General features: G+C 42.5%; 1 protein-coding gene and 1 long non-coding RNA gene across 4 annotated transcripts in view; one reads left to right on the top strand and one right to left on the bottom strand.

Moving 5' to 3' along the window:
* Nucleotides 1-1,006: 1,006 nt before the first annotated feature.
* LOC308199344 lies at nucleotides 1,007-15,205 on the top strand. The gene is made up of 2 exons (XR_013954586.1): nucleotides 1,007-7,234; nucleotides 7,335-15,205. It is a non-coding gene; the product is annotated as an uncharacterized lncRNA (long non-coding RNA).
* Nucleotides 13,119-24,977, bottom strand: part of ROR1 (receptor tyrosine kinase like orphan receptor 1) — a 156,801-nt gene continuing 144,942 nt past the window's right edge. For all 3 annotated transcript variants that reach the window (XM_080603372.1, XM_080603374.1, XM_080603373.1), the window contains 3 exons: nucleotides 24,239-24,484; nucleotides 20,053-20,264; nucleotides 13,119-16,112 (listed from right to left, as the gene is read on the bottom strand). In XM_080603372.1, coding sequence (XP_080459498.1) covers nucleotides 14,688-16,112; nucleotides 20,053-20,264; nucleotides 24,239-24,484 — 1,883 coding nt within the window. In that variant the 3' untranslated portion in view covers nucleotides 13,119-14,687. The remainder of the gene's footprint in view (nucleotides 16,113-20,052; nucleotides 20,265-24,238; nucleotides 24,485-24,977) is intronic.

The following is a 24,977-nucleotide window of genomic DNA, read 5'->3' on the forward strand; positions in this document are numbered from 1 at the left end:
CCTGTAAAATGTCAAAAACTGCTTGCCAGAGGCCTTTTGCTTTTAGCAATATTCAAAGCTGTGCCCATAAAAGGAAACAATTCCATTACAGATTTCAATTTCCTTCCATTCCACACTTGGAATTTGTGATGAAACCAGGGGAAGTTGTACCTGAGCATTGAAGGCACAGCTAGATCAACTGTATTGTGCAGACAAACCAGCTATTTATTTGGGGTTTGTAAGCAATCCGATCCTGCACCTTCTGACGCAGAGCAAAAATTATACAATGACATTCTGTTTTCACCAAAGTGAATTAGAATTTAACTTTATCAGAGCCCAGATTTCATCCTTAACGTCCCAGATACATCCACATCACTCCGGTCTGGAAATAGAATGAGTTAAGAATCCACTGCACTAGTATTACAGGGGCTGAGGACTTCGTGTCCTGAAGACAACTGTCAGCAGGCCAAGTACTGCCAAATTCTGGAGGGAGGCAAAGGCAACTGAACTGAGAAACAGAATCTGGCTCCCTCTGCTAGTTTGGAAGTTAGCTTCAGAAATATTTCAACAGTGATGCCATGTACAACCCTAGAAGTACAAAACGAAATACATCATGAAAATGACCTAGTATTTTTTTTATATTGAATTCACTGGTTTCCTTATGCTATTTATTAATATAATAAATGACCTTAAAATATGTATTGCCTGAAATAAATGTCATTGATTAGGTCAAATAAAAATATCACTTGGCCCAACAATGACAAATTTCCTGGCTGTGCTCCTGTAGGCCAAGAACTTGTTTCATTTAGGAACAAGAGTTACTGGCAGAAGCTGGGAAGGAAACTGCTTGCCAAATGTCTCCATAGGAAATTAAATAATTGAGAATATTCACTAACAGGAAAAAGAAAATAATTGCTCACTTTAGGGTACAGACCCAAAACATCCTGGACTTATGTTGGTTTTTCTGAAATAGTGGCAGTGAAATCACAATGTTCATTGTAATTTGTTACCTGACAGTGCCAGGAGAAGACCCTTGAGCTGGCTGGTGAAACTTCAGAGAAGAAATGCAGTCCTTCTCAACAGGAGGGAGTTCTGCAAAGGAACACAAGTTCTTTTAAATCATTTTTCATCCAGATCCTACATGGTATAATGTGAATCTGTTCAGTGGAAAATGGTGCTGACTTTGTAACAGAGAAGGAATTTTCTCTCCTTCCCCCTCTCTAGTAGTCACGTTGGCAAGAACAAGAACTACGCATGCATTTGGATAGAGATTGGAGTTGATTCCCATTTACATGCAATATATTTTCCCCTAGCAGAATACAACAAAAACATGGGAAAGGAAGGAACTCGGGGAGGCCGCTGACCCGTGATTATGGTGGCCTGAAAGCACAGCTTTCCTGCTTCCAGAACGATGGGAACTTCTTTAAGATCAGCAGCCTCTTGACACTTTTCTGTGCTACAGGCCATCCATTCTGGCGGCTGAGCACTGTAAAACAGAAGCACAGGACTTGGTCAGCCCCTCTGCTAAAAGCATGGCACCAGCATCCTTTACAACCCCTGGAGAAGAGCTCGTCCCCCTGCATTGAGAAGCACCGTGCCCCTGCTGTGGGAACCAACAAGGATCGGGATTCCTGGCTAAAGGGCTTCTCTGAGGGCAGAGCAGGAAGGAATGGCAGAAACGTGTTTCTGGAGGCGGAGAACTTTTAGGGACTTTCCTTTGGGAAAGAAGGTTTTTTCCTTCATTCCAGAAATATCTGAGCAGGGAAGGAGAAGAAGACTTGAATGAGGGTTTCTGGCTGCTTTCACCCAATGGTTTGAATAGACAGTTTTGTTTTCTGTTTGTTTCCTTGAAATAAAGCCAGTATTTGTTGAGTGGCTGCACTGTGCCTAGATTGGAGGGTCGAGAAACCAGCTGGTGTGTCACAGCGAACATATCAGCGCTTCCCGTCTCCCTGTTCCCTCTCAGCTGTGCTCACCAGAGCCCATGGATTTTGCTGGTCTCATTCACCACCACGTCATTTGTAAGCTCAGGTACCTGAACTCAGGCCATATAGTTTCTTTCAAAACACTACTTCTTCATTAAAATTGCATCACCATTCAAATTCACTTGGTTTAACAGGTTCTAGAACTTTTTTAAGAGTTTTAAAAATTCTGAACTTTTAATTATGAACAAAAACAACAACAAAAAGAGATAGTCCTACCTTCTGGGTGCAGGCTTTTTCTCACACACGGCAAAAGCACTTGCCTATATAAATATATATTGGTTTTTGGCATTTCTGCTGCATCCACAGATGCTGCATTTTCTGGTACTGGATTTGAAAGCATAAGCGTCACCTTAGGAAACACGAACACACACATGACTTTCTAATGCATGAGCTATCAAACCCCTGATTTCATACATAATTAGTAAAATTACATGACCCTGTTTTGTTAAACTGGTTGCTTTGTGGCCAGAACAATCATAGTAGCCTTTTAATTTTAGTATTTTGAAAAAGAAAAAAAAAAAAGGAGACAATCTTCTTGCTTCTTTCAATTTTTCCTTCATTCTTTTATAAATCCCAGCAGGCAGCCATAAATGGTACACGACTTTGCCATTTGTTTTACTCATAATCAATATGAAGTTGTCTGGAAAAATCATGCATACACCTGGGGGACATATTCAGTTATGAGAGGAGAATATAATATTATTCAAAGTGATGGCAGGCAGCGAGGCTGGAAATGAGGATATAAAGAAGGGCAAAGACTGCTCCACAAAAAATCTGGATTATTTTTTGTCTTAAAAAAAAGGGGGGGAGGGGGGCAGTAAATCTGAAACAGAGAGGCCCACGTGGCAGAATGAAACAACACTGTAAATTAGCACAGATCTTAAGACTCATCCCAACCCTCTTGATCAAGATTGGCAACATGATAACCTTACTTTAAAGTAAAGTTATCAGCTTCTTTAAAGCATTTTTCTGAAGCACAGAGAACTGGGTGGGTACAAACCTTTTGAGCAGTTGACTTACATGAGTTAAAATAGCTTAAATTCTAAAGATCAAAGGAACAAGGTAGGCTGGTCTATCTTAAAATTAGCATTAATAACAGCTCCAATAACAGCCCTTCACTTCATCATCTGGTTTCATCAGAGTTAAGACGCTGCCAAATGAGCCACTGGTCAACAAAGGCAGAAGCGAAAAGAAATTTTCCTGCGTGCAGAAAAGACTGGCCAGCAGATCCTGTTAGCCCAAGCTCTGGAGTCAACCCAGAGTTTGCAGTTTAAAATTCACAGCTACTATGTACAGCACATTTTAACATTTTCTTACAGAGGAATGTAAAACTGCATCTTTTTCCTCATCTGGATAGCAAGTAAAACGTTACTTATTGCTAACTTTACTTTCCATTTCTCGGGATTGTCAGGGAGGTCTATGCATGGCCTCCCACTGTAGCAATCCTCTGCACGAAGGGGAAACGTTCAGATGCTGTATAACTTTAAGGTACACTGACTTTGTTGCTAGAGTCTAAGGGAACTAGAGATCATTGCTGTTTGCCCTATATATCTTGTATTTTTAAATGACTCAAACCTGTTTGCAGACTTCCTGTCTACGAGACTATTTGTATGGTTTCCCAAATATGCCCATTTTTTTCTACCCAGAGAAATCTGTCCTGGCAAAAACTCTTAATATTTCTATCTTTGTCCAAGATTTTTGGACATTTAATGGCCAGGTTAGAACAAGAGCTCAACAGTTCCAACCAGCCTGTTGTATTTCAGCCCTATTTTGATGGCAAAAGCACTGAAACAGCAGAATTCAGCAAGTCCTACCTGCTGTAGATGTCCCTTCTTCTTGTCTTGGAGACAGGCATGGCGACACTGCCCAGGTGACCTATCAGTTATCTTCCTCATTCCCTTCTTTCTGATTTTTCAGGAATTCACACATTCCTCTGAGCTTCTAGTTAACAGCATGCCTGTATGGACATTGCCATAGCAATCTGATTGTTAACTTCACCTCTACAAGAAGGGCTGACCCTGCTCCCTCCCTGCCCCTTTCTGGCCATATAGTACCATCATCCACCTCGTACTGGGAATGCTCTCTTCCCTGCGCGATCACACATGCTTTTCCTCCTTCTTACACAGTTTTCTGCCAGCTTGGTGAGCAAAATTGGCTCATCAAGAGGTTGGACAAGCACAAGAGCTGGCAAAAGTGAAGTGGTAGGTCTGACCTTTCCTCCATGGCAAAGAGCTGTTAGGTTGACACCATCCACCTCATATATCAACAGCCTAAATGTTTTGAATTGCTGCGGGATTGAACCAAGAACTGAATGCTGACCTCAGCTGGGCTCCTGCCACCCTCTGCAAGCCACTTCAACCAGCATTATTTTGAGGAGCTAATGAACAGGCACAAAGCAGCCGGCAGTGAATAAGCGCACATTTGCAGTCAGCAAGACGAACACTAGCATGCAAACCAGACTCTGACCATATTTCTGCAAGCTGCTGCAATGGCAGAATAAAGGAGAAACAGTGTGTGACCATTCTTTTTGCACCAGCAAGGAGGAATACAGCATGTACAGTGTATTCAAGTACTGCACCATGCACAGCAGCAGCTTTTGTATGATACAAACGAATAATAGCGTTAAGTCTTGATCTTGCTCTGCAAGTGGTCTGCATATTTTCAGGACTGAATCTAGCTACTAGATAAGAAAATAAATACATAAATTATATTGCAAAGAAATTGCCTACAAAGCGATGTTTGAAAGGAACATTATTTATATTGCAAGGCTGAGCACTCAGAAATTAGGAAACGCCAGATTTATGGCTTCTTGTGCAATCTTCATGGTTTGGCTACTTAGGAAGGCCAGCTTCCTTAGAATTTGAGATTTTTTTTAGCATAAACTAACTTGTACCTATATACAAAAGCAATTTTAACCTTTCTATCCAATCCATTTGAAGCCAACTGTCTTTGGAGAAAAAAAAAAACAACAGTCTTTTTTGAAGATAAGGCTTATGTGAATCTAGTTTGGAATAACTATTCCATTTCTGGCAGGTTTTCTGCTATACCATAACGTAGTGTCCAGACCATCTGTTTATTTGTGTCTTCTCTAATGTGCCTAAGCTATTTTGCCTGGATCTGACCTCTTTGAAATGCTAGCACACAAGACACACACGCTGCGTTACGGCTGGGACTCACGGTGGTTTTACAGGCTCAGAATCCCACCCACCCTCAGCACGTCAGCTTGGTCACGGGGCTTTGCTATTCCCACTGGGACCTGCTGCCCTCTGAGCAGCATGAACCCCTAACAGGAGCTTCTGGAACTATCAGGCTCTGCAAGCAGAGTGCCAAGGGAGAAGAGGCAACGACCTTCCAGAAGGAGAAGAACACCCATTTCTCAGCTAGAAGTGCTCACATTGCTCCTGCTCACCAGGGAACTCTGTACAGATCTTTAAAAACATGATCCTCCACAGCTGCAGCTGTACATCTGCCTGGGGTCCTTACTGTTCTGAATCCTCCTCTTCTCCCAGAAGTCAGCGTCACTGTGTGAAGTCATGTTAAAATCCTCATTGTTCAGCTTCCTCCTTCTCCTTGTCCAGCAATATCCTTATCTCACTGGCACAGATATTCTTCAAGACAGCCATGGCCATCCAACAAAGTACCTGCCCTGATGTGTAGAAATCCATATTCACGGTAAGCAACAGTCAGGCTGGCACTGCTCAGCAGTTGTCCTCCCAAGGACTGCAAGCTTTTGGGACAGTCATGACTACCTCACCTACCAGCGGCACCTCCGACACAGAACCCTGGAGCTCAGCTTGGGCTGCTCAGCAGAGCTTTTACCTCCAGACAGGCTCCGTAGCCCACCCGTGGTGAGGCTCGTACTGGCAGATGCAGCTGGTACCTGGGTTATGCCTGCACTGCAGTAAAGCTAAAGCAATGACTCCAGTGTGGACAAACCCTGATTCCAAAAATGAGAACACTTGCAACCTAAATAAAGTGAAATAATCTACTTTTAGAGAAGGCGTTTTTGCACAAATTCCCTAGGAACTTTTGAAAAAGATATTGTCATAAATGAAAGTAACAACCTCCTCAGGTCTCTGGCACTGTAGACAAGGAGCAGCTGAGCTGCAGGAATAGCTGCTACCAGCAAAAGGGAGGAGAAATCTGCTATTTTATTGATACCAGTGTCAGGAGACGGAGGTGTCTGTCTGCTTCTCCCTTTCCCTCTCCGTGATCCACAGAGCTCCAGCCCCACATGGTCTCACTGTGCACTGTGGAAAGTGGCTGTTAAGCCAAAACACATGGAATCAGCAAGTTCTGGCCTTGGACTTTGTTAGACAGATGAAGTGGATCCATCCCATAGGGCGGCCTGAACATGCTAAGAAATATGCTGTGCGTTAAATAAGTTGCACTAAAAACTAGTGTTTTAGTGATAACTAATAATAACACAACTGAATATTATTGCACTTTTCAATCTGCATGTAGTGATTTTTTTTCCAGAGAAATCTTTTGAAAGGATCAAAAATGATGAAACAATAGAAATAAACTGACAAGTTGCATAAGATACTGCAAACACTTTGTCTTTAAGAACATGACAGACCTTCCCAGAGAGACTCCTTGAATCCTTGGATTTCTGCTAACTTTTCCAGGAAGTGTTCATTAAAGGTCTGGCAACAATGCCTGAAACAAGGAAAAAGAGGGTAAATCTCACCTGTACTGCCTTTAAGTATGTTGCCTTTCTTTTTTTTTTCTTTCTTTTCCTTTTTTTCTTTCTTTTTTCTTTTTTTTTTTTTTTTAAAGAAGTATCTCTAATGCACTCAAGTTCTTTGATGCATAAAAGTATTAGAGACAAGAAAATATGGTATTAAATGTAACTACAACAGAACAGCAAATACATTTTCTATGGTGACCCCGGAGCCAAGCTAAACCCCTGCTTCGTGATGTGAAACTACCCAGAACCACTGTGATTTTTGCACAAGGGAATGAACTGTGATTTGGACTCTGCTCAGATTCTTATCACATTTCCTGTAGTTTACAGCGAAATTTGAGAATAAGCAAGACCTACTGGAGCAGAGTCATGTACAGCAAAATCTGTTTAAACAACATTGGTTCAGCATAATGATTTTGAGTAATACCAATGAAAAACAAAGACACCAGTATTTAAAGAAAACACGCTGTGACTTCCACAGACTGAGATTTTGCTTCATTTGCTGGAAACCTGGGTGTGAGAAGCTGAATGCAACCAAAACAGGGGAAACCCAGAGCTCGGCTGGAAAATATTTCACTTCTCGGTAAGTCAGTTCTGGAGAGCTCAGGAAGGGGCTCAGGAGTGGGGTGTGGGATGCAGCTGCTTCTCCACAGCACCTCACTGGGCCCTGCTCTTCTCTCCAGATTTTGGCCAAGCCCTGACTCCAGCCCTGGTGGGACTGGGTGTGGAGAAGTCCCATCTGTGTCCTGTGCCCCATCAAGAGGTGAATCAACCAGCGTCTCCACAGCAGGGCCTCCTGGAGCGGCCTTGCTGAGGTAACCCACCTCAGGGCGCCATGTTGTGCTGTCAGGGGGATCGGGCAGTCATGGCTGCCCTGTTCCCTTGTGACCGCACCCAGCAGGGTCCCTGTCTCCCAGAGGGGTCATTCCTGCTCCCATCCCCTGTTGTGGAGGCACCTCAACCTTCATCTCCTGTCCCCCCCTCGTCTGCCACGCTGGGGCAGTCATGGCCCTGCAGCCCTCCACAGCCATCTCTACCTCGTCTCCTCCACATGCCTGTCTCCCTCGCTGCCTCCCCACACCCAGCTCCTACCTCAGCCCTCATCAGTGAGACAAATTAAGCATGCTGCAGACTAAATGGGCTCCCCAGGTCCAGGCACGCCCAAAAGGAGATACTCAAACAGAGCTTAGGGCTTTCTGCAAGAAGGGCACATTATGGCTGCTGTTAGGAAGCCAGAATGAACACTTGTCCTTTTCTATTTTGCCCTTAAAATAGGAAGATTTCTACATGTGTGAAAGCAGGTGATCTCACGTGAGAGGATCTTTTTTCCACACATGGGCTATCCTGCTCGTGGTCCCCAGCACTCTGGCAGCCTGGCTCCTCGTTTGGCTGATTCATCCCACAGCTGCACCAAGAGCCAGCATCCAAACCCGAGGAACCTGGCACCGCTCCTGCTGGAGGGACACATAAATTAGAGATTGCACTATAAAGGCAACGTTTTCTGCCTTCTTCAGCTCTGGATCTACCCAAGTACACACGCCTGTGTTTACACTGAGGGTGACTGGAAATAAATGTTATCCTGGTTCCTATTAGTTACTGTTTCAAAACGTTGTTGGATTTTATTTTTTTTTAACTATGGAAATAAGTACCAAAAACATTTGAGTGTGTATGGATACGTGTACCCACATATATAAACAAACACATGCACATTGTACTCCAAGCACCAGCTGTGGCTTAAAAATTTACGTGCTTCTTATGAATCTAATAGATATTTCTGTTTTGTTTTAAATTCCTCCACTGACTGGAAAAAATAACCCAACTTCTTCATACTGGCTGCAGGTTGCAGCATTGGAGAACATTCCTTTGTACCTCAAGGTCAAAGCTCATTAACCAACAGCTGCGATTTCCCTCTTCAGGAGCAGAGAAACCACGGGTTTTAGGGTACAAATCAGAAAATTAGGGCAGTACCAGGTTGCCAGTCTGAATAGTTAAGACATTCCAAAATGTGTTGCACTGTTAAATGGAAAATAAAGGACACCACAGATGCTTCTAATAATTCCAGTTTCAAGTCAGTTTTCCCTCCTTTGTCTTGAAGAGCTTTTGATGTGTAGTCACAATATTGTCTCTCTCTCTCTCTGTTTTTAATAATTTTATATTACCTCAGCAATATAACTGTCCTGAAATATACTGAACTTTAATCTTTGAGAGATCAAACAGGAAGAAATATGATGGGATAGAGAGTGACTGACTTGGGGGCAATATTCTCTCCTCCTATAAAAGAAAGCCCACAGCAAGATAAAAATTGCTTCTCAGATTCCACAAACATCACATCTTTAAGAGAGGCTTTCAGGCCCACAGAGAGAGCAGACTTGGGGCCACAAAAAAAACATAGCCATTGAAGATGCAGCCAAAAGAAAGCATGCTCTCCCAGAACTCGAGGATGTGGTTTGTGTGACTACATGCTTTAAGATTGGTCCCAGCATCCCCAGACCTCCTCGGTTTAGCATTGCTCTGCAAGGCTAACAGCTGAGAATCGTTTGGCTACTATCTTTCCACTGGAATAAATGCTCTGTCTCAAGCAAAAGAAGTATCTGGGACAAAGGTATGAGTTTACATACCGCAAAGACATTGTGATGTCTGGGGAGGGGAATGTAAGACAGCATCAGTACACAGAGATGATGGGACATAAAGGAGGTGCTCCAAGGCGCTGTTTCAAAACACAGCTAGTGCTTCCTCACCGAAAGACGTTTGTTCTCCATTAGCTTAACCCAGACAGGAGCCCAGCTTCCTTGGTTTTCTGCTGAGGTTCTCCAGCAGAACCAGAGATGGTGAAATTCAGCTTTGGATGCCTTGTCACTCCATTCCCTAACCACAGAATGATGATTAATTCATATTCTAAAAAATGTACTGGTTGAAAAATTTTGAAATACAGTAAAGATGCTTTTTTTTTCCTTGAAAAAAAAAGGACTATTTTTGGTTTATTGTAGCATTTTGGAACTAAAGCCAATTTAAAGTCTTTTGAACAAATGTGTTAATGCCTCTTTTGGCTGGCTTGGGAACCAGCTTAATGATAAATTGTGCATGCATCAAAACTGTTTACAAACTTGTGCTGCAAGATCAAATTTCTCACAGGTACAGCCTGAAGCTCCAGGGCTTCATCAAGTTCTTTAAAATTCCTAAGGACGCTTTAGATGGTAAAAAGACTGATTCAGACACCACTAAGCTCAATGAAAAGACTTCACGGATGGTGTTTTATGTCAAGCCATATGGAACGAGAAGTTTTTTATTCCACAAGTGGCATTCCTATGACATTACCATCTTTGTCACAGGTAGATGGCTCTGTCTCATTGCCTGCAGCTCTCCCACCTTCATGAATTTCTAATTAATATGTATAATTTACAAACAGTTATTCTGTCATACGTTTGCATGTGGATGATAAAGTCATAGCTACTTTAGTATACGTAATATCCAGTGTTGACAGAGTGCAAGGGCAGAGGGTGGCTTAGACCTCCACCCTCTCCCCACCAGCACTATGCGGTGTCTCCTGAGAGCCACCTTGAGCAGCTCGGCCTAACGGTATGAAACAACAGAAAGTAGGTATCCTCTGGTCAAATGCCTCCATTTTGTGAGGAGGCGATGACAGTGGTCAGGCGTACTGAAAAGAGTGAATCCTGCCCACAAGCCAAATGCTCTTTGATAAATACCCTAACTAGAGCCAATAGATACTGAAGGCACTCATTTCATAGAATCGGGTCCGTAGGGAACAGCATGTGTTTGTACTTGAGATACTTTCTGTAGTGCCTGCCGTACTGTCAGGAGTGTTTTGAGTTAGGTGGACATTTAAAAGTTCTCCTGGTGAATGTAGGTTACAGAACAATATGGGAACAACAAGCAAATGTAACAGGGTATTTCCAGGCCTGCAACTTTCTTGGCTACCCTTATTCAAGCAAAGCAAGTAATAGATTCCTTTTTGACAATTTCTCATGCTCTGGATAAACATATACTGCTGTTTCTGAGTTTTCCAGCTCCAATTTCCACACAAGTGCTTCTCTGCTTTACCTTCTGCTTTCAATCCAGAGAATGCAGAAACCCACTATAATCACTCCTTTGTGGGACCAAAGGATACAAATCTTCACTTCAGCCTCTGTATTTTGGTCTTTAAACCAGCAAATATTTATTCTCTTTTAATGAAATATAAGCTCACCTGCAGAGGATGAGATTGTCCAGATTGGAGGCTTACTAATCGGTGTTTATTCAGAGTTTTACTTCCAAATCTCTAGAGCTTCTCAGTCCGTTATTACATTTCCAATAGTCTTGGCTGTCCGTCTCTTTGAAGGAACAAGGTAAGATGATTCTTGCATTTAGCATGAGGAATCTGGAAAATTCCCTCTTATTTCGTTTGCCATGAAAATAACTTTTATCTGTACGTCTGCATTCCCACCTGAGGAGTAATTCTTTCATTTCTGGCAACATCTCTTTTCCACATTATCTAATTGGTTTTTAGAAGACTTATTTTTCCCCTCTAATCTCCCCCTGATGAATTCCTGCCTCTCTGCTTTAGCATTTGTTCCTTAAGCATCGTTTTTGAGCCAAGACTGTGATTTCAGCCTCACGGTTCACAAACTTCACCCACTGAGAGAGGGAGAGAGAGGAGGGCAGGAAGAGGTCTTCCTAAAAGCTTTCAGGTGTATTGTTCAGTGCTGGTTTCCATCTCGTAACTCTGAGTCTATTTAACCTTAACGATCCAGCTTGCTTTGAAATAAAGGGAAATAAATAAATAAATAAACAAACTAAACTGATCAGTGAGTGAGCTTGCACTGTAGCTCCTTTTTCAACACAGAACCACAAGGTGTGTGAGGGACCACATTAGGGATTACAGTCTTGGGTTACCGCTGTCCTATCCAGATGATTAAAGTTAAGTGTGCAGATTCACAGCTACCTTTAACATACATAAGACAGCAATCCCGTGGCAGTACGTACAGTATTGATGTGAGCGTGGTTTGACTTAAGTTTCATGCTTGTCTTCACATAATTTAATTTAAATATGGCCTTATGTCTAATATGTTCAAATTTGCTCTGATGGGACATACATCACTTGCCATTCCAACTGGCAGAGACCATCTGACCTGATGTCTAGTGAGCTGGTTCCACTGCTGTCTCTTCCAGCCTGACGGAGCAATGAGGGCCTCTTGAAGATATTTTCATTTTCTTCATACGTTCATCGAGTGAAGGCTGCTGCTTAACAGTGCTGAGCAAATATTTTGAGATCATTGATCATGGTATCTCCATATCTTTTTAAACTGTGTTTTTCCATATACTATGCATCATCCATGGTGCAAAGATTCTTTTTTCCCTATTGCCTTCATTTACAGCGTGTTCTTTAATGAAGATTTTGCAACAGCAGCCTAGCCTAAGGACCACAAACCTGCTTGGCTGCATATAGCTTCTTCTTTTTCTGAAACTATGTATTTATGAAGTGACAAACTCTTGTTGAAATTTCAAGCTGTTAATGGTATAGGCTAAGAAATGTCATAATAGGATGCTGGTGAAAAAAAATGGCTTCTTCCTACTCAGTGCATTTGATGCTTAAGATGCACAAGAATTGTTTGCACTGATGCAACCACTCAAGCAAGTATGCAGGAGTACATAGAGGAAAAAATGGTTCAAGAATGACAATACAGTGACTGTCTACTGAACAAGACACCAAGTGAGTGCTACAAAGCTGTGTGTGTAAATGAGTGAGAAAGAGCAACTCCCTAGCCACTGCTTAACAGCTACAGCTCAGAGAGAACACATCTCATTGATTTCTGTAAAACACCTCTGCTCAAAAGTAAGTTTTCAGCATTTGAAAGTCTGGTAACCTGATGCAGATACAGAACTTTTGTAAGACGTAATTAGTGTCTGAATCTTCAAAATTGAATTCTACCTAACGTGTAATATATTTTCATGACTGATCCAGACCTAACTTCGATCCACATGGAAGGTGACATCTCAGATACTTAAAGTATCTCAGAAGTCACAAAAGCCATTGCTATTTATTTTCTGATTGTTCTTAACCTGTAACTACAGCTTCACACCTGTGCAATGGAGACATTTGGACTCTGGCTGCCGCTGCAATACAACACACCACGACAGCTCACAGGCAGCGGGACATAAAACCTAAGGAGCTGAAAGGGCAATGCTCGGTACTGAGCTAAACTGCACCTACGAGAGCACAGCAAAGACAGCAACATGCCCTCTTCTTCTGGGTGCTCTACAAATGCTTGCATAATCAAGTGTTCAGCTAAGGCTGAGTAACCTGTCTGCAACTATTATTTTCAAAACTCGTGTCTTCTTCAAAGGTGCCTTTCAGCAGACTCCCTACCAGAGCTAGGTGAGCAGATTTTAGCTCTCTGTTAAATACCAAATTTTTCACATATCTTTTGCCAAGATGGAGGAAATACTGATATATTTACGTTAAAACAATGTTTTAATAAACAGCAGCATAAAATAATCAGTGTTTAATATCATCTCTGGCATGTGAAATACAAAAATGCACATATCTTAATTATAAAATAGCCTTTGTAATTACATTTTCATGCTTGCCTAATTGAAATGCCCATAATTAATAAAACAATCATCAAGTAATACAGTGATTAAATGCATGCAGTGAAAACAAAGAAAAATATTTGTATAAGGTAGTGGCTGAATATCACCATAATATATTTCAAGAACATCTACATCAGGTTAAAAATAAAAAGAAACAGACCAAGATATAAAATGCAGAGATGTATTTTCACTTCTGCTGTACAAAACATCATCACACTTTTGTGCAAAAGATAAAAATAAAGTCATATTATACAACATTGTCAAATGAGCAAAAGATTGTTTTCATTGTGTACAATAAAAAATACTATTCGGTACAAAAGAGAGTGTGAAAAACCGTAACGTACACAGCACTTTTGTAACTCATTAAAGTGGTTTCAAATGAATAATCTAGATTGCTTATACCTGAATGAACTTTAGTAATTATACAAGTGATATTTCTAGGATGAAAATTAACACTAATTCACATTATTAGAATTGACAGACTAAATTGCTATCAATGGATTTGCTGCCTGATGGAATGTGAGTTTCCCTTCTTTGGGGTTACTGGAGTCATAATCACTGAAATTACGGATCGATCTGAAACAATAAATATTCCTGGGAAAACTGATTGTCATATATAAAATTGTGGTTTGGAGCCTTTCCATTAAACAGTTGCATAGCAACAAAAGGATATAAAATTTCCACTTTAACTACCTATAAAGATTATGAAATGTTATCTTTGAATAAGTTGATCCAGGTTCTGAAATTAAAATACTTTAATTTCATTTCCTTTAAGGCAATTTCTTACAACTCCAGCCATCTTTGGCAGCCAATATCAGATGATTTTTGTAGACTGCAAGTTGATAACTCAAACTATTGTGCTGTCATATAAAAAGACTTTTTTGGTCTGAATCGGAACTCAGACTCCCAACTTAACAAAAGACCAAAATCCTACCTGAAGTAAATCATTCAGCTCTCAGATCACGTACTTGAAACATAATCCTTGACTGCAAAATTTACAGATATTTTAACTAGCTATTGGAACTGAAATTGCACACCCAGTAGATCGCCGAATATTTGCATCTCCTAAAAAAGAGACAAATATTAAAATATGTTTTCAGTATAAAAAAGTTTCTGTGATTTAAACCACATCAGATGCTTAAAAAGCTGTGAAAAAGCATATGATAAAATGTTTTTATTCTAAAAAATCTCCCCCTCCCCTTTTTGAGTTGTCGGTGGCACTTAAAGAAACAATGAGTCCATTCACAAAGCTGGGTATTCATACCACAATGATCTTTGTCTGGTTGAGTCTGCCCATCCTGTTAAGCAGTTAAACTTCACAGAAGATACTTGCTGCAATGTCTGTTAAACAACCAGAAGAATCTTTAATAAAATATTTGAATATAAATCTTTTCTACGACATTCTAGTTTGTATTGTAAATAGTTATATTTACAAAGGCCTCACTTATTTACAATTCAGCTGAAATCATAGATTCGTTAGGTCCATGGATGCTGGAGTCTCCTAAAAGGGAAGACTGCTTAGAGTCTATTTTGTACGGTTTTTGAGTTTTGTTTCCAAAAACTGTTATACCGATCCCGCCCGGATGACTAGGAATTGACATATGAGATAGCAAAGGAATATTTGCTTCCTGGTTGGATCCTGAAGACGGCAAACTAGTGACGTGACCTGTGCTGGTCGACCCACTGGCACTGCTGGGAGAACGACTCTTTGGAGGAGGGCAGTGCTGGATTACCCTGGGTGGACCTTGCGGCTGATAGTGGGCAGCTGGGAAAGCAGCATATCCTGGTGGAATCGGGTACCCATTGATCGGAATATATCGTTGGTTTTGAGGTATTGGTGGTCCTATGAACCCGGCAATTTGGCCTTGTGGTATACCTTGTGCTGGAAACATGTAGTTAGGGTACCTAGGATTACTTAGGTTACTCACTGGACTCGCACTGAGGGAAGTTGTTTGAGTGGTGGCATTCCCACCTGAGGGGGTGGTAGAACTAGTGTGACTTGAAAGGCCCTCCCAAGAGCGCAGCCTGGCATGGATTTCTTTAAATCGTGGCCTCCGAGATGGCAGATCATGCCAGCACTCTGTCATCAGGCTATACATTCTAGGAGGACAGTCTTCAGAGCATGGCAGCAGTTGTCTTTTCCTGATCATCTCGATGACTTCTTGATTACTAAATCCATAATACGGTTGAAGTCCAAAGCTGAATATCTCCCATAAAACGACTCCAAACGACCAAATATCTGAATCAGAAGAGAATTTGCCGTACATAATGGCCTCTGGTGGCATCCAGCGAATTGGCAAAAGAGATTTGTTTTGAACTCTGTAATAATCTGCCGAGTAGATTTCTCTTGAGAGTCCAAGGTCAGAAATTTTCACATGAAGTTGTTCTCCAATTAGAATGTTCCGAGTAGCAAGATCTTTATGGACAAAAAAATGACTTGATAAGTACTCCATCCCTGCTGCAATCTGGACTGCAATATGCAGGAAATCCCCGTGGTCTAGGCTGGATTTTACTGTCCCATCCTCATCACTGCTACACCCAACATCTGAATGTGGCGATCGCATGATGAGGAACTCGTGTAGGTCTCCTTGGTTCATGTACTCGAAGAGCATGCAGACAGGTTGTTCCTGGGTCACAACACCTAAGAGGCAAACAATGTTAGGGTGATGGAGCTCGGCCATGAGAGATGCTTCTTGCTGGAACTCTGCCCACTGCTGGGGGTTGTTAAAGTCTTTTAGTGTCTTGATAGCAACAAGCTGAGCATGATCCATGCCTGGAAGGTAGAGATGTCCCTTGTAGATTTTGCCAAAAGCACATTCACCCAGTTCTTCCATGAAGCGAACGGCGGAGAGAGGCAACTCCTTAGCCTTACTCTGGGAACGAAATGACAGCAAAAAAGTGTTAGAAAAACAGGCCTGAACACGTGTTTTTAAATAAAAGATCTCTTCACCCAGGAAGTCTGAAATCCATGCAAACCAATATGAGAGCTCCTGGGGCTGCAAACCGTTGTGGCAGGGAACCTGTGAGATGCAGGCACTAGCGCAGCAGCCCCAGTTCAGTATCCCAGCACCAGTATCCCAACATCAGCACAGCTCAGGGCTGAAAATTGCTTAATCTTACTCTGTACCCTGCTCCAAAACTAAGTTTAGAATTACTTTTTACCCTCTGCACAAAATCAGATAAAAGTAGTAAGTATTAGATATAAATATACTCAGGAACCATCAGCATTTCAGCAAAAGCATTTATATACTTGGGCTTGGGCATTTATATACTTGAAACTGAATCTGACTGATTTCAGGAATTGAGGCAATTCACATACTTTAAGTTAAGTGCATGCTGAAGTGCTTTCTGGGCCCGCGCCTAAAGTTTTAGCAGAAACCCTTTTTTTTTTTTAAGCTATGTTCTTGTAGCCAATTCTGCCTTGACTTTGCTATTAACCCTTCAACGTACAATAAAGACTCTTTCTGTTCACACTTGACTGAATGTTCAATCTCAAACATGCTGGACAGAGTCAGCTGGAAAAAATGAGATATTGGTTGAAGAAAAAAGGCTAACTTTTTAAAAACTCTGTTGTTCTTCACTCTTAGACCATAAAGAACTTGCATTTATATTCAGACATCAACTTCCACACGTGCTGTTAACACCTACACACAAAGCCAGTCATTTAGGATCTTCCATATAGCCATAGGTAGTAATTTAAGACTAATGAGTTTGGGATCTACATTTCATAAAACAGTGTAAACATTAGCATTTGCCTTCCTGAAATATAGCTGCAGCTTTACAGCAACAATATAGGAAAACTGACATATTAGAAAAATCATTAAAAAGTGGCGTTTTAGAAGAAATGAATTCTAATTATATTGACCACTTTCAATTTTCAGACAAATACTGCATAAATAATAATAATAATCATCATCATAAAGCCATTTAAGCAGGCAGCCAGTAGACTGTACGGTGATGGCAGGAAATTAGCTATATTGTTGAGGAACAGATGGTTTATATTATACAAATCCTTTAGGCTAAAACTTGTTTAGGTCTGGCATATTGTAAATTATATTTTAGTAATGAAAGTGAAATGACCTCTGTCTGACCTCAGGCAGGGTTTGTCTGTTTGAACCAACATAGTGGAAAACTATGAAAGAAAATGAAGTCATAAAGTTTTGGCAGGAAGGGCTCATTTCAAGTTAAGCGGTTATAAATCTGCTTAGTTTTTGTTTGACAAGTATTTGTCATACATCGGTGTACAAAATGTAAAGAAGTGTAAAATACATATGAGGCAGCACGCCAAAGTAAACCGAGTACAAAGGAAGAGCAGAAAGAGCGAAGCCCACCGCCTCTATCTCTTTATCGGCTCCTTCCATTAGGTGAATGACAGGACAAGCTCGGTTTATTATATTTTTTGAAGGCAATTAAAATCCCTTAAAACTGAAACAGGCTTTTGGATGAAATGCTAACATTTTTATTTGTACGAGCAAACACACATCTACCTCACTTGGAGCTTAAAGCTTAAGAGTGTTTTTACCCAAAGTTGACATTAATACTGGATACCGTATTTAAAAATAGGATTCTACTTCCTTTCTTTTAAAATTTTGTTTGAAAAGCAATCAAAACATTTGAAACAGGGCGAGTTGGGTTTCCCAGTAGGAAAACAGACAATTAGCATAAATAAAACAGAAAGCTTTTTGCAGCATATGACTTTAAACATCAAAAGAAAACAGTCTGGTCTATATTTGGAGAACACTTCTGAGTAAGTTGCTTCCCTATGTAGTGTGCATAAGGCATCAGTGTGTCGGCAGCCTAGGTGGAAATCGTGACCTTGTCAAAGTGGTGCCGACATTCCCTTTATCTCCTGTTTAGCCGGGATTTTACCAAACTACCTTAGAAGGGGAACCAAGAGGCAAGTCCAAATTTATCAAAATATTCCATGGTGGTTGGACACAAGATGTACTTTTGACACCTACCAAATTAAATGGTTCTGGTACTATTACCTGCATTCTGTCACTAAGCACACGTTTTGTTTTTAAGCATGTATTAAGCATTTTCAGCTGCTCTAAGCTGTACATGCAAGTTGAAATTAAGAACATCAAAGGGAAAACCAAGATAAAGTCACTGGGCTCGTGTGTGTCCTGGGGCTGAGGAGTTAGAATACACCAATGGGCCAAGCTGCCTGTCCACCCCAACCCCACAGAGCTGCCCTGCAGTCCCAATGTCCGTAACTGTTTAAAACAAATAGTTTAGCATTATGCTATGTAAAAACATCTCTGCATGCACTTTGTATTACTAAAGGGCAAAAGCAGCACCGCATTCTCCAGCAGAACCACGCTGTGGGTTTACCTTTATCATTGACTTAAAAGAGTCTTCTACACTTTCTGTGAGTGGGTGGTGAGCTGGAATTTTCCTCTGCAACGACCTCCTGTGTTTATCCTGACCGCTCTGAGCCTGCCACTCTACAGACACCGGGCAGCACCCCCAAAAAAGCACCTCATGCCTGGGTGGCACAGCTCCATCCATCCCCTGCCCCTTGTACTGCACTCCCTGCATCTCGTGGGATACAGTGACTGAAGCAATTTTCCCTGGTCTGCCACACTTAACTCTTTATAATCTAATTCTATAAACCTGACCTTTAAGAGCAAGCAACAGTGGCAGCCCATTGCTCCTTTATAGAACTTAAGAAGAAACCACTCCTGAACTTATACAGAGATGGAGAACACAGCTTCCGAAGTGCAAGTGCAACCTTTCCTAATGCCTAGTAGCGACCTCCACCCTGTAGAAAGAATACATGCAACAGCAATACTTGAAAAAAAAAACCAGCAATATATTTGAAGAATCAATGCTTAGAGTTCACATGGCTGAAACTTCAATAAAAATCAAATTTGGGTTAATTTTACCATATCATTTTCCCACAAAAATAACATCTTGCCCAAAGGCGTGTCTGACTGTTTCAGATGCCACACTCCACTGCGTTTCTATTCTAATTACTTGTACATGTTGATTTTCACTCCGAAATGCTTCAAAAGAACAATCTCCACCAAGTTGTTGAAGAATTGGCATTGTGTGCAAAACAAGACAATTAAATAATCTTTCCAGGGCATTATTCTGCCTGTAGGTGGCAGAAGGCATTTACAGCCCCGAAGTGGGTGACAGATACAGGTTCGCAAATTGGCCGCCCAGCCCATAAACAAGAAGCTCATGGTTAATCATGCTTCAATCTGAAATGATTTTAAAAACGCTTCATGAACTGGGGACTAGAGTGAAGCAAAACAACACCAGCAACAAGAGCAGCTCTGCACCAGCTGTGCTGGCCAGCTAGAGGTAGATCCCTGGGCTCTGTTGTGCTAATTTCGCTTTTAACTGAGAAATCAGGTAAGCCTGAAATGGCCTGAAAAAACAAGGAACAAATCTTTCCAAAGTGATTTCAGCTGAGTGAAGGTGACGTATGACTACAGCAGCTCCAGGAAAAAACTCCCTTGAGAAAATGCTGAATCATATCTGTACTACTTTCTGACTTAAAAAAGGCCTCCAAATAAGCTAATTAATCTAGAGGTACTTCAGGAATGGGCTGCCTTTTTTACCACTAAAAGCTCCAGCTCCTATATATGCAGACACATGGACATGTAGGAATTACCTCCACGGGCCCAGCATGACACTCGCTATGCTGCTGACTCCCAAGTCCTCCCAAGAAATAAAGGCACCAGCCAACAGAAACCTCAAGCTGGAAATCAGCTTAACATTTCAGCGCTGAGTTGATAAAGGATTTCACTCCCGGCCCTTAGAGGCAGCAAACACGGAAGCAGAAATGAGCTGCAGGCTTACCTTCGGTTTATAGGCATTGAGCATTGACATCTCCACATTTTGTCCTCTTACATGTTTAGGCTGTCTTTGAACTGGAGGGGAGGATGACTTCTGATTGTTGCGACAGATGCAGATGAAGAAGAAGAGCAAGGCTATGGCCAGGGGAATGGTTACACTCGGCACCAGGATATATAGGATTTCCATTTTATTCTTTTCCTTGGAATCCTTAGAATCTGGTTCAGGGGAAAAAACAAACAATGAGTGAAGTATCCACACAGTTGAATACACCCCTGGGTCAACTAGAAGTATTAAGAAGAATAAAACTTCTAGGTAATACTACTGCAACCCACCTTCTTCAATAATAACAGAGCAGTTCATTTTGTTGAGTAATGTTTCTGTAGGAGCACAGAATGGAAGATACACCAACAAGGCCAGGAACAATTTCATTGCAGCATGTCAGTTCAAACCTACTTATGGTTATGAAATAGCTGGATAGCCTTACGTGGCTATTGCTTGGGGGAAATGAAGTAATGGTCTAATAGAGCTCCACAAAAAAAAATAATTTCTAAAATAGTTTATGGAAGAAAGGCTCCCGTGGGATTATGGGCAGCTGTTACAAGGGACAGTTTCACCCCCCCATTTATTTCCAGCCTCCTATGCTCAACATCTAGCACTTTTCAAAGGATGCAGCAGGGACAGTTGAAAGAAAAGCTATGGCATGGATAAAAGCTGTAAAAAACAAGGATCTGGAAGAGGTTGGGATGCCAGTTTATTTTACAGAGTTCCAAAACTAGCTGCAGTCTTTGCTCCCTCTGCACACAGCTTTCTTCACAGCTAGGGAAAGAGTGACTAATTTTAGGAGTACAAAACCCTCTTCTACCACTGCCCAGTGAGGACATCTGACACTCACCTCTCTCCAGCTGACTCTGGGCTCACAGAGCTTGTTGCTTAGGGGAAAGGTGTGGTGCGGGAGGAGGGAGAGGCTTTGGGAAGGCGATAACACCCTTGCATTCATGCAGCACCTGCCTGTGTTGACAAAGATGCTGTCCAAGCACACAGCTCTGAGCACGAGGCCACCGAAGCTTGCTTTGCTCTGGTATTTCCCAGCAGCATCCAAAAATTGAGGGTGTAATTACGCACAGATTAACACACCCACTGTAGGGCACCCCAGGAACTTGGAAGATCACCTGGAGCTGCGGGACCGGCTGCTGCTGCCCACTTGTTTTGAGAGGTGGCGGAAATCTGCAGCAACATCAGGCCGAGCAGATTCTGGCAGGCCGGGGAATGTTTTATTATTCATGCAGAGTCATTTCACTTTGTTTGTCTGTGTTTTCCAAGCTGCATTTGTAGAAACGCTTAATGGCCCACACAGATATCCTTCATGCACTTAATTAAACATACACTCAGTCTGAAGCTTGGTTTGGCTCAAATGGTGCCAGAGGCAAAGTTCGAATGTTTCTGAAAGTCACTTTACGCAGCCCCTCTCTACTGACAGGCTCACCCCGTCCTTCTGCTCACCCATGGGCTCCTTTTTGACCCTTCTTTTTATACTAAGTCGTGCCATCTGGTTTTCAGTTGCGAGGGGAGGTTGTCCAAACATTTCTGCAACCTCTGGGGAACAAGAGGGACTAAAGCAAGGTCCCCTTTGTCGTGTCCCTGTGCCCAGCAGGACGGTGCGTGCTCTCACCCCATCTGTAATGAACATCCAGCTCTACCCAGCAGCCTGCACAGATCCCTGTGCCACAAGCAGGCGAGAGGCTCTCTTGTGTCCAGGGGTGTAAAGACCAAGCCATCCCTTCTACCTTCCCCACTCCACTGCCATCAGCGGGTGCCTTCCATGAGTTGCCCTCCTCTAGCACGGACATGCAATGCCTTTCCCTCTCCTTCAAAACCTTATTATATATTTCTTTGCCAAGCCTCACTCTTGACTTGCTCCATGTTTCAAATCTTCCTATATTCAGGCTGGCAAACTTTTACGAAACCAACCTCTTACAGACTGTGAGACAACTGAAAGATACAGTTGAAGAAAGGAAAAGAAAGCAGCAGCATGAGGCAGATGGAGACCTGGGCACTAGTTCATCACCTGAGCTGTTTCAGTCAAAGGAAATTATTATTCTTATTAAGTAGCAGCCCTTGCCATGAAGCCTCATTAGGTTAATAGGTTTCTTGGGAGCCACCCCAATTAAATTCATTTCCCATCTAGGCAATTCCTGGTGAGGCAGAATGCACAATACTTATTAAACTGTGCCTGAAATGGCTCTTTCAGCCAGTGCAAAACCAGCAGAATGCAAGTCCCATGTGGTATCTGGGTTTTAATACGCAGATTGGCATTTAACAATTAAATTAGTACTCACCTGATATAGTTCTATTTGTCTGTATTTAAAATAACAATCCCATATAACTCGGCTGTACAGAGAGTACCATGTAAGGCAATGGTGAGAAGTAATTAAAACCCTTGTTAGGAATTCTTCAAGCCAGCCAGCCTATCTCATTTATTATCTAGTAAAATGTTCAAATCAGAGACTTTTGCAACACGGCCAAAAGCGTTCTGCTTCCAGCTATCCCAGATCAAAAGACCAAAACAGTCCCGGGATCTCAGAGCCCATCCAGAGCAGCCCTTGGAAGCAGCTCCCCATCCTCAGCTCCCAACTACCCAATTATCCCGATGCCCTGCGGGAAACAAAATGTAGGAAACACAAACTGCACGTGGCTGAAAGGTCACAGACTGACAGTGCCGAGGCATGCCGCGAGCTCAGCGGCACCAGAGACCCCTGAGCTTGCCCAGCCTGAGCTGCCCGAGGTCCCCAGGGCCAAGCCACGTTTCCTTGCCCGGACCAGCCCGGGAACCCACAGCCACACAGCTCCTGGGGCAGAGAGCCCAGCGCTGATCAGACCCTACAGGGAGTCTTGCTGACTGCTGCCTAGACCCAGGTTTCTGTAGTGAAGGGCTGAAGCAAGGCTCTGGCAGAGTTTATATAGCTTAAACTACTCTTGTACAGTCAATCACTGTGCCTAATTAAGAAGAAAAATAAAAGAACTTATATGCACTGAAATAACATGAAAAGAGATACAAGACTCTAAAAAATATGTATGAATTTTAGAGAGGGTTTGTGATGCACGTGACATATCCCAAACTGTCTGCCCTTCCCCGATCCATTCTTTCACTAAGAACATAATTTAGATCCCACTTTGGCATCGATTCCCATCTTTCCATTAATTGAAAAAGACTTTGGAGCAGGCTCAGCACATGTCTCACTGCAGGAATGTTCATAACCATAACCAGAAATAATTTAATTTGGTTCTGGCTATCGAACAGTAACATCAAAAGCTATCTCCTTTCCAAGGGGAAAGGTACTGTTACTGTCACAATTTGGAGGCAACATAAAATTTTTGTGTGAAACTTTCTTCTGCAGATTTCCAGAACATTTCTGCACACATTTCTGGCATGACCATGCAAATAGCTCCATGTTTTCTTGGCACGCTATTGATACTGCTGTTTTTTAATGCAGGTCAAACAATTAGGAACCATTTGTTCAGGTCTTCCATCCACTTACCTTGGGTCGCAAAAAAGCAAACTAAAATGTGAGCTGAACCTCAATTTTTGTTCATTTTGCAAAACCAAAACGCAGCTAGGGCAGTTTGGTAAACACCAACCTAAAAGGCAGCTAAAAGTATCTGGCAAACTCGTCTCTATTTTTTAAACAAGGCCTGAGCTCTGTTAAGTGATGTTTGCATTCATTAAGACGGTTCTTACTAAACCAAGCAAAAAGTAGAATGTTTTGTTAACTACTTTGCGGATCAGCATCAGCAGCACAACTTCTCTGATCCTATTTCGTTTGGATTAAGGAGTCATACTGATCGGAATGGCAACCTGGAAAGCCTGGGATGCTCGGGCTGCCCCACCACCTCCTGGGGAGCGCTCAGGTATTCCTTAGTAAAATATTTTCACGCCAGCCCTGCGCCAGCGGCACGGGCAGTAAGTGCTCATAGGCCTCCCTGGAGCAGGGGGATTTCCTGCACTGGATGCTGTGGCTTCAGCTACAAGCACTGCATTTATCCTTTCCTAGAGCTCTCTTTTCAGGGATTCGAAAAAGACACTGTGCACACAGCTCCTGCGGGCTCCTGGTTTGCAGGAGGGCTGCACAGACGGGGAGAACCAGATTCCCTTTTTCTCTCAAAGTGAGACATAAAAAAAGGCAGCAATTACCACACGCCGGCACGTCGCAAAGCTCAGACTTAAAGTTCTCGTCCAAGGTGAAGCACCACGGGGCGTCCTTCTGGTTCCCGGGGTTGCGGCAGTAGGAGTGCCCCCCGTTGAGCTCCGGGTACCTGATGGCGGTGAAGGTGTGCGTGTGGGGGTACTGCGAGTTCCACGGCTGGCACTGCCGCCCCGACCTCGTCACGCTCACCGTGCCCCGGTAGTCCACCCCCGTGCTGTTGTAGCATTTGTGATCTGAAAAGAAAAAGAAATAAATTCAAGGCAAGGGTCGGTCGCGGTGAGACAGATGGCGGCCGGACGGGGTGGGCACCAAGCCCCCCGCCGTGTGCTTCTGCTGGCCCGAGGCCGGCAAAGCCAGCTCAGGAGCACGGGCTCCCAATTTGCTGCGGCTGCAACGCGGGGCCTGCTTTGCATTCACATTCCTGGGAGGATTTAAAGCTTATGCTTCTGTAATGAAAACAGCCTATGCCAAGCGTTTTTAATATAAGATACACAAAAGAAGTAAAAACTACAGTGGGAATCTGAATCGCAGCCATTATTTTCATATGAAGGTGGGGAGTTTGTGGGAGCCACGTTTTATATTTGCCTGTTCAGATGTATAAAGATTGGGAGCAGGCTGCAGCCCAGCCTGACCAAAGACCAAGGTCAGTGGATCACTGAAACTATATTTCTGAATTTCAACCCACTCAAGACTGGCTAGGGAAGAAGTATGGGAGTACAGTAATGC

Source organism: Anser brachyrhynchus (assembly GCF_964034855.1).
Source record: "Anser brachyrhynchus genome assembly, chromosome: 8".
In the NCBI taxonomy this organism is placed as follows: Eukaryota; Metazoa; Chordata; class Aves; order Anseriformes; family Anatidae; genus Anser; species Anser brachyrhynchus.